The 13,250-nt window shown below is 36.1% G+C and overlaps 1 protein-coding gene across 2 annotated transcripts in view; it reads left to right on the top strand.

The window, feature by feature from the left end:
• LOC107710280 (E3 ubiquitin/ISG15 ligase TRIM25) overlaps positions 1–12,938 on the top strand; it is a 19,151-nt gene extending 6,213 nt beyond the window's left edge. Inside the window, exons 2-10 of one of the 2 annotated variants that reach the window (XM_016515007.1) lie at positions 8,296–8,391; positions 8,533–8,766; positions 9,027–9,195; positions 9,829–9,897; positions 10,027–10,098; positions 10,190–10,249; positions 10,489–10,587; positions 11,254–11,313; positions 11,834–12,938. In XM_016515007.1, the coding sequence (XP_016370493.1) occupies positions 8,296–8,391; positions 8,533–8,766; positions 9,027–9,195; positions 9,829–9,897; positions 10,027–10,098; positions 10,190–10,249; positions 10,489–10,587; positions 11,254–11,313; positions 11,834–12,366 (1,392 nt within the window). In that variant the 3' untranslated portion in view covers positions 12,367–12,938. The remainder of the gene's footprint in view (positions 1–8,295; positions 8,392–8,532; positions 8,767–9,026; positions 9,196–9,828; positions 9,898–10,026; positions 10,099–10,189; positions 10,250–10,488; positions 10,588–11,253; positions 11,314–11,833) is intronic. The other variant, XM_016515008.1, reaches the window with a different exon arrangement.
• Positions 12,939–13,250: the final 312 nt, after the last annotated feature.

Genomic DNA, 13,250 nt, shown 5'->3' with positions numbered 1-13,250 from the left:
TTTAAATGTGTGCTGAAATAAATACTGGAAAAGATCAATTCGCGGCTTTTGAGAATCGATATCGAATCGACGTCATTTTAAAAAACGATTAATCGGAAAATCGATTTTTTTACCCAGCCCTAGTCACATATTTATATCGATTTTCAACCGGCTCGCGGTGAATCCTTACATCCCTAAGTACCTGTAATTAACTGAACTCCGCACATACGCCACATGATGTGTATCGCTGTTTGTTGATATCAGTCATGCTGAAAAGTTCAGTGCAGATTTGTATGTGTGTGTATATAATATACAGTATGTGTCTTCTTAAAATTTCCATGAACGGACAGGCTTTTTGTTTAAAGGGGTCATATGATGTTGCTAAAAAGAACATTATTTTGTGTATTTGGTGTAATGAAATGTGTTTATGCGGTTTAAGGTTAAAAAAACACATTATTTTCCACATACTGTACATTATTGTTTCTCTTCTATGCCCCGCCTTTCTGAAACGCGTCGATTTTTACAAAGCTCATCGGTCTGAAAATTCCACGATGGGTCACTAGGATGGCTTATCTATTTCAATATGACCCCTTTAATTTTATACTACAGTTCAATAAAGATTTTCAATGGAGCTGATATTCGGGGAAAGCACTCTTCCTCATGTGATATTGCTTAGCTGTATGTCATTTTATAATCTCAGAGTAACACAAAATGTGATCTGACAAGACCATCAACCTTATCAATGACATACTGTACAAAAAAAATCCAATACATGACAAAAAATAAGATAAATATTGCCTACAGACAGTTAACAATTACGAGCAATATACAGCAAACTAATCAATTGTGACTGGGATGTATTACTCTTACTCATATTATCCTCTCCTAATAACCATAAGACTTATTATCAGTCAGGTATGGGCGAGCCAGGCACATCAATGACTTCGCGAGGCCTGTGCTTATTGTGGCTGCTCCCTTTTGCAATGTGGCCATAGGCGAATAAATACAGGTGAATATAACCACGATGGGTCACTAGTAGTGTTGTCACGGTACCAAAATTTCAGTATTCGGTACCAATACCAGTGAAAATCCACGGTTCTCGGTACTAATTTCGGTACCAAAGCAAAACACAAAAACATGTTAATTGAACAACATTTTTATTAATAACGTTAAACAAAAATTAAATGTACAAAACCAATGCCAAACACGCATATTTTGGTTACACAGTTCATTTAAAAGCCTCTGGTGTGTAAAAATAGTAAATACCATTATGTCCTCCTGTTTTTTACAGTAATAAAAGTTATAGGAGCATTAAATAGTTAAAGAAATCATTTTGAACAAAATTCATTCTAATGCTCATTATATTAGCGTTAGCCGTGCTTATGCTAACGATTAACTACGTATACGCTAACGGCGATGTTTATTTCAATCCGAAATTCAAATTAAAATATGGAATAATATTCATAACAGAAGCTCTAAATATTAAAAATGTAATTGAAACTTACCTGCTTGAACTTGATCGGGGTGTTTTGTTAGTTTGATGCGTTTCCTCCTCTTGAGGTCGCCACTGTTTTAAGAAGAGATTGCCAGGTTTTCACAACAAAACCCGCCCAATCGCATTTCGAGGGGGTACCCTGTTAAAAATCGCGTTCCGAGGATAACATACGTATGTTTTGGCGGGGTTCCCCTGGTAAAATTCGCGTTCCAGGGGCTAAATATCACGTTAATGGGATCGTTTTTCAACCTGCGGACATGAAAAACAACCCGCGGCAACAGTGTTAAAGCAGCTCAATTCCGCGGGAAAACCGCAGACTTGGCAACACTGGAAGAGGATAGTTTTCGGATAGCGTATCAAGAACCGGGTTGACAGGGTACTCGGTACCACCGGTACCGTAACGTTTTCATTTTTTTAGTACCGACTTGGTACCGAAATACCGGGTCTTTTGACAACACTAGTCACTAGGATGGCTTATTTAACGTTAACGGATCGCCAGGCAGGCGTACAGCAGTGACAGACAGACACATATAATGGTGTCCTGTATGGAAAGATGTTTCCCAGCTGACAGCTGTCCATTTTCACCTGTACAAGTGAACAGAACACTGAGCATCGGCAGCTAATGAGGCGCGTTGGAGTGATGTCACGACTCACCGCCCCTCTTCATCTGATTGGCTAGAGGAGGAGCTGTCAGTCTAGAACTAGTGGACCAATGATAACACTTAAGCCCGCCCTGATTTACACGAAACTCTAACCGCAACATTTGAAAAGTTTTGATTCATGCTTATTATTTTTAAAAATGCGTTATTAATTTTTTGATTTACGCTTATTATTTTTTCAATCCGTGACCATTGTTTGCTATTCTGAAAACTTTGCTTTCATTTTTAAATCTTGTGCAATATACTTTTACTTGCGTTTTTAAATTCTGTTTTCACGCTTGTTATGAACGCTTGATGAACACTTCAATAAAATAACCACTGGCCTACTGTTTATACTGAAGTCCTCCAGTTTCATTTTACAGTAAATACAGTCAATAACTGAGGCGCAAGATAGGGCTGGGTGATATGGCCAAAACATGATCTCGATATTTTTTTTTTCATATCAGTCGATATCGATAATTATGACGATAAATGTAACATTTTTATTTCTTTCAAGTTTAAAGGCAAATTTTTGCTCCAATGTGAAAGTTGTAAAAACCAGATGGTTAATTCCTCAATACCATGGTAAAAATTTAATATGGAGTATAGGTATTTATGAGAAACAGTAGTCTAAATACATTTATAAATGCATAAACGCTATAGCTTAATCACAAAAAAATACTGTAATTATATTCCATTACTCCTCCTTCAATATACTTAATACATGTCTACATTAATAATATAAAAAAATTAGATACAAATACCCACATTTCTGACACAATACCATGGTGCAGTTAGTGTTACTGCAGTAAATCCATGGTAAATGATGGCGATTTGAAAATTAAAAAGTCTTCTGACTGTATCGTTGCGCAGTGTTTCTGCTGTTTGTCAGCGCTGTTTCATCTGCGTGTAAACAGAGTTATTTGTGTTCCTCGCTGAATTCAAGAGCATCACACTGGATCTCACAGCGCTGAGAATCATCAGCGAGTGAACACATCTGCTCTAGTGAAGCTCGCGCCGCGCCGCTGTTTGAACTTTGATCCAAGCGGATAAACGCTCCGAGTGGTGCGCTTCAAATTACTAGCGCTCTTTCGTTCCGCCTTTGCCGCATTATATCAAACATTTATCGAACTCTTGTTATCGTTTATCTAGGAAATCTATATCGTGCGATAATTATCCTTATTGATTTATCGCCCAGCCCTAGCACAAGATGATAGAAGTTGCATTTGAATGAAAAGACAGAGAGCACAGCAGTGTGATATGAGAGATGTGAAAGAATCGCCAGCCTCAAATACCCATTATGAGCATTATGTTATTCGGCATTGCTAATGACGACGGTTGTTATAGGGTAATAGCACACCTCGGAATTGCGTGACTTGACCAATCAGAATCAAGTAGAGAGAGAGCCGTGTAAAAAAACATGATAGTGTTAAAGGGGTCATATGATGTTGCTAAAAAGAACATTATTTTGTGTATTTGGTGTAATGAAATGTGTTTATGCGGTTTAAGGTATCGTGATGTAGGTATGTGGGGGCGTGTTAGAACGAGCCGTTTTAGGTAGGCGTGGCTGACTCTTAACTTTTATATAGAATATCTCTTTGGATTTGAGACTTTAGTCTTTGCAACTTTACAGATCTTCTTTATGCACCAAGAGCTTGTAACACTCCAAAGAGAAAGGAAAAATTTAAATCGCATCATATGACCCCTTTAAAAAAACATGATAGTGTGTTATGTGCATGCTAGCTTGCTTAAATACTGAAGAGCTGAACCATCCAGCAAGAAGTTAAGATATATGTACATTGCTTAAAGGGGCATTCCACCCCAAATGGAAAATTGTCTCATAATTTTACTCGCACTGTCCCAGTGCTGTCCCAAATATATACGGCTTTCTTTCCTTAGATAAACACAAACAAAGATTTTTAGAAAAATTATCAATTTCTGAGTCCATATAATGCAAGTGTACAGGACCTCCAAAGTTGACACTTTAAAAACCACACAAAGTGAACATGACGGAAATTCATGTGACATCAAACTATAAACCATTGCTTCAACTGTCATAGGCAGGTTCATAAGTTTGCATTTAACATAAACATCAGCACGTTGTGAAACTTGGTCGATTCTCTTTGATAATCCTCTATGCTTCCACATAGAGGATTTTTCCCCCCTGAATTTAGCATTAGGAAGTTACTAGTTCTCCAGTTTTTAATATCAAGTATGCATTCCATTGCTTTTGTAAATCAGTAGGTTTTACCAGGCCTCAAGGAAATATAGAGTTGTCTGTTGTCAGCATAACAGTGAAAACTAACTCTTATGTTTCTGAATGATATCTTTCAAGGGAGCAAAATGGTGAAAAGCAATGGTCCTAGTACTGAGCCATGCTACACTCCATGGTGATCATTATGACATCTCTTCATTTACTACTACAAAGTGATAACGGTCAGAATAAATACAATTTAAACCATGCAAATGCAATTCCACTAATACCAACATAATTTTGACTATGCAAGAGAATGTTGTGGTTAGTGGTCGACCGATATATCGACAAGGCCGATATATCGGCCAATATTTGGCATTTTTCAAATATCGGCATCGCGATACGTTTTTCTGTTTGGCCGATGTGTTCGAGGCGGGACTTTTATTTTGACGGCGCTGAGAACGGCAGCGCCTGAGCGCACACCGCTCACATTCTCCCTCTTGTTCGCTGTCGTCGTTCAGTTCTGTCTAATATGGATAGAAGTCTATCTAATAATCAGATAGAAGTTAATGCTTCGTTTTTTAAAAAGCTCATTATTTTTCACATAATTTACCTTTATTTCACACAGCTCTGTCCCTTCTCTGAGAAACGGGCTGATCTTTTCCTTCTTTTATGAAGCCCCTCCCTCAGAAATAGGCGATGGGCTCTGATTGGTTAGCTAGCCCAGTGTATTGTGATTGGCTAAACCGCCTCTAGTGTGCTTCTTAACGTCCCGCCCCTCTCCTCAGCGGCATGTGCTCCGGTTGTATTGTAAACAAAGGCGTTGTTAATATCGCTTATCAGTTTGATCTCGATTGAGAAGCAGAGGATATTGTTGAAGAGGATTGTGCAGAATCTGTGCAAGCACGACTTTTAATGGTAGGTCTATGTTTTTTGTTTGTTGCTGTCTCATACTTTTAGATACGCTGTTATTTGTAAATGCTACTGCTTATGTTAGCTTTTAATAATGTTTATTTTACACAATTATTTTTAATCCATTTTCAAATTATTTAAAATTTCTTAAATATAAATTAAAATAAATAAAATTATATCGGCCATCGGCCACCCTGCTTTCCAAGATATCGGCATCGGCTGTCAAAAAACCCATATCGGACGACCACTAGTTGTGGTTAATAGTATCAAAAGCAGCTCTAAGGTCCAGTGGTACTAATAGAGCGATGCAACCACGATTGGATGATAAGAGCTCGGACACGTCCTGGTTGGGATTTCTAAATTGCCTAAAATGTCCAGGGCCAGTTGCATAAAAGGTTTAGACTATGCTTACAAGTTAGTCATCAAATTTTTTTCTTTAAGCCTGGTCATATGTATTTAATTCTATTGCATAAAAACATAGATTAGTCTACGCTGAATCCAAAAAACGAGACTGATTACCGCTTGGCTAACTGCTAGTTGGTCAGACTAGTTCTTAAGACACTGTCTTAACACAGAGGCTAAGTTTACTAAACTGACCACAGGTTTTTTGTTTTCCTATTGACGTGCTCTCTATAGTCCTCCTCATACATATATCATACACACACACACACACACACACACACGTTAGTGAAGGCGGGATAGGCGGAATCGCGCTGATAGAAGTGCTCTCTCTCTCGCGCACGCTCCACTTCTTCAGTTCTCATATACAGCGCGCGATCAGTTCTCAGTGCTCAAATACACACACAGCTGTCCAAATGTCTATCGTGTAGAATATCTCACGTAAATACAGTCGGTTATGGATTAAGTGAAGGTAAACAGGTGGGTGAAAACTGAACGTGTGTCAGTATTACATGCATGCCTTCCGTCTTAAAGGGACAGCATTCCTAATTAAGTACATATCCGTGTCATTAATGTTAACCAACAAAATATGTTAAATAAATGTTAAGTAAACCTACTGTATCTGAAAAATGAGTTTAATTTGTATCACTTTCATATTTGTCTTATTGTCTTATTCTGCTTCTTTTTCAAAAATGATAAATTATATGTATTATATATATTATATATGAACAACCATAATTTTTATAAGTTGCTCCCTTTTCACTACTGTTAAAGGGATAGTTCACCCAAAAATGAAAATTTTGAAGTTGCTCCCTTTTCACTACTGTTAAAGAATAGTTCAAACAAAAATGAAAATTGTCATTATTTATTCAAGTTTTTCCCAATTCAATCCTTGATTCAAATTTCTCATAAGATGAATTGATTTGGTCTAAAGAGAGAAGAATTAATTACTATTTTTGTTTGAAGACTACATATAAAATAGCTACCAAAATAAATGTTGGTAACTGCATTTTTGTCAACTTTTAGTCCTTACTTTTAGGCAAACTGCAATGACTTCGTCGACTAAAACTATGAAAGACTCAAATGACTAAAATGTAAGACTATTAAGCATTTTCGTCTCAAGATAAAGACTAAGACTAAATCAAAAATGCCTGTCAAAATTAACACTGCAAGTATGAAAACAATAGGAAAACAAAGCTGGACATTTTAGGCAATTTAGAAATCATGACCATGACATATCTGGGAAAAAGAGGTGTGGTCTTCTACACCAAAAATAGTTACAAAAGAAACCAAACATAATTTTTGTGTGATGAGCAATGATAGAGATTGGAATGTTAAAGATTTACTTATCCCACTCCCTTCTAAATTGTGAAAGAAACTCTGTTCTAACCGACTAAAGATGATTATGACAGTAAATTAAATTAATATAACACATACCAGTCTGCATTATCAAGCAGCATAACAGACCAGATGACACCGGAAGCCTTGAACATTTAAGTTACAAATGGCTGTACTCGCTATTACGTTAAAATCGAAGTGTCCACTTTACTTTAAACCTGGCCTGTAACAATGTGAACACAGACAAGCACAGAAAGCAGAATACAAACAGTGAAACATTGCAGTGCAGTTGTACTAAATATCAGGACTTTCACTGCTGCTCATCCATTTTAATTTGACAACCATAACAAACTATTGTATAGGGCTGTGCAATATTGAAGAAAAATGCGATATGCGATACCTTGTTAAAAAATTCGATATGCGATACGATATTGCTTAAAGTGTGTAAAATCTATTTAAATTATATTTTAAAATATTTAAAAATGAAAATTATATAACCAATTTGTTTCACATTCTTTCTTGCAAAATAAAGAATCACTACAACTTCTGAAAGTGACCAGCAGTGTTTTAGCAGTACATAAAAAGTAATGTCACAAATCAGAAAATGAAATTTAACATCAATGTGAACATACAAACAAAAAAATGAATGACACTAATTTTATATCATTGTGACTTTGCTTTCCATACACTTTAAGTACTTCTTCATATACCACAGCAAAAACTATAGTCTGAGAAAGTTCAAGACGAATCAACTCGGTGTTCGCGCGCCGTCTGAAACGCGTCTCTCTGTGTAAACGCGCTTTGCACGTGTGCGGCACACCTGAAGATATGCTGTGCGAGATGCGGCTTGTGCGCGCGCTTCAGGTGTGAGTCTGTCAGACAGCAAGACGAGATGGCAAAGAGTTGTTTTCTGCAACTTATTGCACTTAATAACTCTTTTTAACATCAAGCAATTCTCTGCTATATGCTTCGAACTAAAACTTTGACCTTTTGCAACGTTTTGATTTAAGTAGCCTATTATTAAAATGATAATGATATTGCGATATTTACATTTGCGATATTTCGATAATTTCGATATATCGTGCAGCCCTACTATTGTATAACTTTTTTAAATAAACTACGCAATAATAGATTTTGACAATGTTTTTTTTTTTTTTTATCGCTTAGACATGCTGACAAACTAAGCAAACAACAGAAGCATAGTGTTCAATAATTGTAATATTTGCTTGCTTGTTTTCAGGGTTTGTATTATTTGATATGTAAACATTTAGTAGGATTTCACGGCCTGAAACATATGCGATTCCCTAAAATACTTAGTTGTTATTCTTAACTTTTTTTAGACTGACCTGAATGACAAGCTCAGCATCCTTGAAGTCAAAACTGACAAGAACCAGCAGGTTGTCACACAGATGAAGGAGCAACAAAACAAATTAAAGGTTGATAAATGTTGATTTTTCTTTTGGAATCTTTAACAGAATCAGATAAAGGTACTGTAAGAGATGACAAGATGTGCATAACTATCACATACTGTATGTCAGCATGTGGAGCGTTCATCTCCTTTGGTTTTGCTTTCCCAGGACTTAGCTGTAACCCGCAAACGTATTCTTGAGGCTGAATACAGGCAGATCAGAGAAATGATTGACCAAGATGAGAAAGAAGCCATGCTTGCTATCGATAAGGAACAGGAGAAAGGTCAGAGCAAACTGGTCTCCTTGATGAAGAAATTTAATGAGAACATCGAGAAGATGAATAGGACCAAATCTGAGATCAACAGTCTGCTGGACCAGTCGCAGTCACTAGACTTCTTAAAGGTGATCCAGAGTGTGATCATGTGACCAAATGTTGAAATAAATTTTCATTTTTAGTACTGTTATTTGAGCCTTAGATGTATATATGATTAAATATTCTGTGTGAAGCCCAGTGCTAGTGTAGGATCTCTTGCAAAAAGTAAAAGTCAGTTCAAGATGTGCTTTATACTTGATCTTTTTTTTTTCTTTTTTTTTGCTAACCTAAATGTCGTGCAATGCAGCTTGTATGTTTGTATTCTTGACTTTACCAATCTCTGTCACAGGCGTCCGTGGATTTGCCCTCAGTGGTAAATTTTGAACCCTATAACCCTCGCATCAGTGTGGAAAGTAAAGAGGTGATAGCTTATCATTCCTCTGCAGTTGCACTGAAGGAGTGGATCACCAGATTAATGGATCATCCATTAGAAAACAGAATCTATGTAATTAAACCAGGTGTGTTAGTGCAGAACTTATATAAATTGTGCAGAATGTTTTGATGTTCGTATACAGCAACCCCACACATAGTCTTGCATGCTAAGAGTTCTGATATACATATGTTTTTACAGAGTTTGAGAAATCTGTTCTTGGTGCAGGTGAGATTGTGTTTTGAAATAATTGGTGTGGAAATCGAAGTAAGAAATCTGGCACATACTTATCATCTAAAGCATTTTTATACAAGTGATTTTGTTGCCAGTTATATGTTGTTGAGGTTGTTATAGGGCTGGGTGATGTGGCAAAAAATAAAATCTTTTCTTTTTTTTTTTTTTTTAGAACATTTGACCAATTCTCGATTTTTATTTTTATATATATATATATGTTTTTGTTTTTTTTTACATTTAACTAGTCACCTTAAAATGTAAATACAACATGATTTAAGTAACATAATTATAAATACAACATGATTTAAGTAACATTTATAATTATAAATAAATTTTGCCACAATTTTATTTATAAAAAATAAAATTGTGGCAAAACAGTAAATTCGAATGAATCTATAAAATCAGAAAAAAAAATCACCCAGCCCTAGTGCCTTATTCTTAATAAAACTGCTGCCAGAAGATTTTAACCACTTCTCTAATCCACTAGGTCTAGGAAACCAATTCCCAGTAATCCGAAGTGAGCCTCCTGCCTTCCTACCAAATTCAAGAGGCATGTGTAAGTTGCAACTTCCATGCAACTGACTGGACTTTTTTGATTCAGTATAACCTATACCCATACATCCATCCATTCATCACTATTTTTTCTCATTCAATTTTAAACAATTATTCTCCCAATATGTTTCAGCACATATGAGATTTCCCAGTCCAGATCGCGGTCCCAAAGCCAACCCTTCAGGAGCTAAACAGAAAATGTCAAGTGAGTCAACTGCTTATATGTTTTGGAGCCATAAACAACATAGATTAAAATGTACACCTTCCTCTCATTGTTCTTCTTTATTTTTTGATAGGCAAGAGTGCTAATAAAGATCAGAAGGATCACAAAGAGCGTAAAGACCAGAAGCCAAACAGTAAGTTCTGACCACCCCTCAATATGTTCATTATTTTACAACAGACTATTACTGTTTGTCTGATCACTGCTATGTGTGTTGAACATATTCACACCTCGTGATTGGGTTAAAAAAGGAGGAGCCTGTGTTAGTAATGTATCTTATGTTTCACAGAGATTTTGTCAAAATTGTTCTGAAAAGGAATGTAGATCAAATTCATATTTATTAAAAAATGATTCTAACATTATAGTCTTTGCCAGAATCTAGGAATTCCTCTAAAGGAGCAAATCCTGTTTTCTCCAAAAGCATGGAAAACTTGCTTGACATTGCAGTTAAAACTGTAGACATACCTGACATAAGTATGTGGAAAAAGTTCGTTTATTCATGTCCTCCAAAATTTAATCTTTAATGTAAGGGGTCTGTGCTCCAAAACTACACAATTTACTGCAATTCTAGAATAGACTGCAGATTCTACTCTAGAAGTAGAAAAGCAATTTATCAGACCAGGCGTTTTTAAATTATTGAATGTCATGCAGGGGTGCAGTTCCCACACAACAAAGTAGTAGTAATTAATGTACATGTGTACTATTCAAAAATGGCACTGATTGTTGACAGACTAAAATATATAGATTGAAGTGTGTGTGTGTGTGTGTGTGTGTGTGAATATAAATAGAATAAAAAAATAGAATGTACTACATGATAGCTTTTTTATTGTACCTTTGTGCATGATCTAAGAAGAAACTATGCTTCTAACTACAGGTTGAGAGCTATAGTTCCACCACACAAGTTTGCGACCCTGTTTGCAAATGTTTGTTGAAACTATGGTTTCATGAAACAGCAAATTGTTGAATTTTGTGGGTAATGACAGAAGAACCATAGTTGGATAACAGTGCTAGTAGGAAACGCACCCCTTTGTTATATTGACATATTAATGAAATGAGCAAACCTTTCATTCCCTTTGGAGGCAATATTGTACTGGTTTCTGAAAGCTTTTTATTTATTTGTATTACTTTCTCTCATTACAGATCCACCTGCTAGTTCACCAGCTGTGCAAAACTTTATTAAAAGAAGTGACCTTCTTAAATGTGAGTTTAACATAGTTTAGATATTCATCATAGTTTATCCACTTGTTCGTGTTAATCACCTTTTACATCTACAGTGGGTACGGAAAGTATTCAGACCCCCTTAAATTTTTCACTCTTTGTTATATTGCAGCCATTTGCTAAAATCATTTAAGTTAATTTTTTTTCCTCATTAATGTACACACAGCACCCCATATTATGGCGGAGGATCCCCAAATCCAGGTGTGAATAACTTGTTGCATCTTTCCCAAAAAGACTCGTGGCTGTATTAGATCAAAAGGGTGCTTCTACTCTAAATACTGAGCATGTGATATTTCAGTTTTTTTTTTTTAATAAATCTGCAAAAATGTCAACAATTCTGTGTTTTTCTGTCAATATGGGGTGCTGTGTGTACATTAATGAGGAAAAAAAATTAACTTAAATGATTTTAGCAAATGGCTGCAATATAACAAAGAGTGAAAAATTTAAGGGGGTCTGAATACTTTCCGTACCTACTGTATATGCTTGTGTTTCTCCTGTCTAGATGGCACTATCCTCAATTTTGACGTCAGAACAGCTCACAAGCGGATCTCGCTGTCTGAAAACAACACCAAAGCGACAGTCTCGGACGAAACTGCTTACTATCCAGATATTCCCCTTCGCTTTTCTGTCTGTTCCCAGGTGCTCTGCACAAAGGGTTTCTCTCAGGGCCGTCATTATTGGGAGATCAAAATGAGCAGTAACAACTTCTGCGGATTGGGACTTGCATATGGAAGAATCGACCGCAAGGGTCCCTCTAGCCGTCTGGGGCGTAATGCAGACTCCTGGTGTGTGGAGTGGTTTAACGTGAAGCTTTCTGCATGGCACAACAGCATCGAGACGGTGCTGCAGAATCCCAACCCAAGCCGCGTGGGTGTCTTGCTGGACTGTGATCAGGGAAGTGCAACATTCTATAATGTGCAGGACCGGGTCTACCCCTTCCACACATTTGTCTTTCCTTTCACTGAGGCTGTGTATCCAGCTTTCTGGATTTTCTCAAATGGTTCTTCTGTCTCTTTCTGCAAGCTCAGCAACTGAAAGTATATAAGTTGAACTGATATTCATTTTAATGTATTGATGTTCTGTTTATCTTTGGAGCACAAATTAATATATTTTTAATATTCTCTCATCTTTTTGTCCATAGAGTAAAAGTCCACACAACCTGAATGTTCAAGGTTCATGTTTTATGAAATCTTTATGAAATCTTTGAAGGATTTTCAATGGATGGGCAAAAATAATTATGGTATATTAAAAATATCTTCATTTTTGTTTCGAAGATGCTCCTGTAATGTCTTTTGGGTTTGGAAAGACAGGAGACAGATATAAACATTCATTTATGGGGTTTAAACTAGTCAGGTTTGATGCAAATAATCTTTCTAATTCTATTTTAGGTGTGTTGTGATTGTACAGAATGCATAAAGCAGTCTTTTTAATCTATAAATGTCCAGTAATGTCTTTTAATGTTGACCAAAAAAAAAAAATTAGATTGATGGATGGATGATATCTAAAGGCTAATGCAGTCCAACTGTCATTAAAAAAAAACTCAAAGTGAGGAGGTTTGTATTGCATTTGCAATAATGATTTATCCTATTATATGGCTACTTACCACATAAAAGAAAATTAAATATTGATTTAGGCTGAAATGATTTAAGTGAGAAGAACAAGACTGCAGAGTGATACAAGAGACACTAGCACAGCTATGTTGAAAATATTTTATTTGAAAAAAAGAGCAAGACAACAGTCAATTAAAAAGTTTAGTGGTCATTATACAAAAATATTTGGCTTGATTGGTACGATTGACTAAAATCAAGTATTACAGAGAGCGGTGTAATAAATGGTTATGCGTCATTGTTCCAGAAAGGGGAAAATTCATTGTACATAATGGGATTTGCAAATGTGACATTATTTAATCTTACTTTGTT

The sequence above is a fragment of the Sinocyclocheilus rhinocerous genome, unplaced genomic scaffold, assembly GCF_001515625.1.
Source record: "Sinocyclocheilus rhinocerous isolate Xijiao unplaced genomic scaffold, SAMN03320098_v1.1 scaffold567, whole genome shotgun sequence".
Classification (NCBI taxonomy): domain Eukaryota; kingdom Metazoa; phylum Chordata; class Actinopteri; order Cypriniformes; family Cyprinidae; genus Sinocyclocheilus; species Sinocyclocheilus rhinocerous.
The sequence above is the reverse complement of the archived record's forward strand: the minus strand, read 5'-3'. Positions and strand labels throughout refer to the sequence as shown.